The sequence below is a fragment of the Nicotiana attenuata genome, chromosome 3 (assembly GCF_001879085.1).
Source record: "Nicotiana attenuata strain UT chromosome 3, NIATTr2, whole genome shotgun sequence".
Taxonomy (NCBI): domain Eukaryota; kingdom Viridiplantae; phylum Streptophyta; class Magnoliopsida; order Solanales; family Solanaceae; genus Nicotiana; species Nicotiana attenuata.
Window position 1 is genome coordinate 18,762,086 of NC_031991.1, and position 1,929 is coordinate 18,764,014.

A 1,929-nucleotide genomic window follows, 5' to 3' on the forward strand; every position below is an offset into this window, starting at 1 on the left:
TCCTCATTTTCTACGCACATGCAAAGTTTATTGTTCTTATTAGGAACCACTACTACGTTAGCTAACCAGTCCGAATACTTTACCTCTCAGATCGATCCGATATCAAGTAGGCGAGTTACCACTTCTTTGAGGCATTTATTTCTAGCCTCGGCAATATGCCATTTTTTGTCTTACCGGAGGAATGCTGGGATCCAAGCTTAGCTTGTGTACGACCACTTCCATCGGGATATCTATCATAGCCGCATGCGACCACGCAAAACAATCGACATTAAACATAAAAAATTCAATAAATCCAGACGTGAGCTCGGGGTGCAGTCCTGTCCCCAAGTTGAATTTCCTTTTCGAGAACTTTTCAAACAATGGGACTTGTTCAAGATCTTCTGCTATGGAATTTATTGCATCCGTCTCTTCTGGTACCTAGAAATATCTTAGCACCTGATAAGATTCTGACGCCTCTTCCTCCTGGTTGAATTTACTAGATTCGGGAGAAGGTGTCGGTTCCTATAATTTCTATGACGCATGCTCCTTCCCTTTGCTACTGGAGACCGAATATGCATTCATCTCCCTTGCCGCTGGTTGATTGCCTTTTAATTGTTTAATCCCCTCAAGAGTTGGGAATTTCAGCAATTGATGATACGTTGATGGTATAACTTTCATCTCGTGCAACCGTGGTCTCCCCAAAATAATTTTGTAACCCATATCACTGTCCACAACCTCGAAAAGGGTTGTCTTCATTATCCCCTTGGCATTTGTGGGCAACGAGATCTCTCCCAGGGTTGTCACGCTTGCAAGGTTGAACCCGGCGAGGAGTTTTGCGATTAGAATGATGCTTCCGGTAAATTTGGCTTGCTCCAATACCCTCCATTGTATGATATTGGCCGAACTCCCTGGATCCACCAAAACACGTTTGATTTTAAAATCTAATGCAGTTAAAGAAATTACCAATGTGTCATTGTGCGGTAGCAATAATCCGTCTGCGTCTTCCTCCGTTAAAGTGATGTTGTCCTCATCGAACTCTCGGAGCCTCTTGCCGTGGGTTACTACTACCTTCATCTTTTTTGCTATCGAGAAGGTAACCCCGCCAATCTTGTTCCCCTTGACAATCATGTTAATCGTCTGGCGTGGGGGTCTTTTCCTACTTTTGAGGGTTTCGTGTTATCACGGTTGCGATCGGAATTGTTTCTGGCCCGGTCACTTAAGAATTCCCTGAGATAGCCCTTTTTCAGTAGTGACGCCACCTTTTCACGCTGATCTCAGTAGTCCCTAGTTCGAATGTCGTTCATCCCGCGGTATTCGCACCACAAATTAGGTCCCTATGGCTGGGGTTAAACCTCATTGGTTTTGGAAGTCGTGCTTCTTTAAATTTCGCCATAGCTGATACCAACTCTACTACACTGACGTTGAAGTTGTATTTTGAAAGCCAAGGATAGGAAGGATCTCTAGAACCTGATGCTTCCTTGTCCTGTAGAGATCTGTTGTTTCGGCCGCAGTCAGTTCTTCTATCATTGGCAAACCTGTCTGCCATCCGAAAACCTCTGCCGCTTCCTTCATCCCATTCATAATGCAAAAACTGGCCCCTCGAAGATCGTCTACATGTGTCGAAATCATCTTTTGATTTCTCTTTACTCTTCTCTCAACCGTTAACCGTTGCTGGGAAGTTGAGGAGATCATTCTCAATCCTTATCTTGGACTCGTATCGGTTGTGAACATCCACCCAAGTCGTTGCTTGGATCTCGAGCAAGCTTTCCTTCAATTTTCGGGAAGCATCATAACTTCTCTCATTCAAACCCTTGGTGAATGCTTCAACCGCCCATTCATCCGGAATGGCCGGGAGCAACATCCCTTCCTTCCGGAACTGGGTTACGAATTTCCGCAGCAACTCGGACTCTGATTGTGCAATTATGAATATATCAATCTTCCAGGCCTGCA

At 44.7% G+C, this 1,929-nt stretch overlaps 1 protein-coding gene across 1 annotated transcript; it reads right to left on the minus strand.

Moving 5' to 3' along the window:
• Positions 511–1,107, minus strand: LOC109224198. Its single transcript, XM_019388786.1, has one exon. The coding sequence runs from the start codon at positions 1,105–1,107 to the stop codon at positions 511–513; it is 597 nt and encodes a 198-aa protein (XP_019244331.1).

Coding starts and splice junctions, on each gene's coding strand:
- LOC109224198 (XM_019388786.1), bottom strand. CDS start 1,107: ATGATTGTCAAGGGGAACAAGATTGGCGGGGTTACCTTCTCGATAGCA.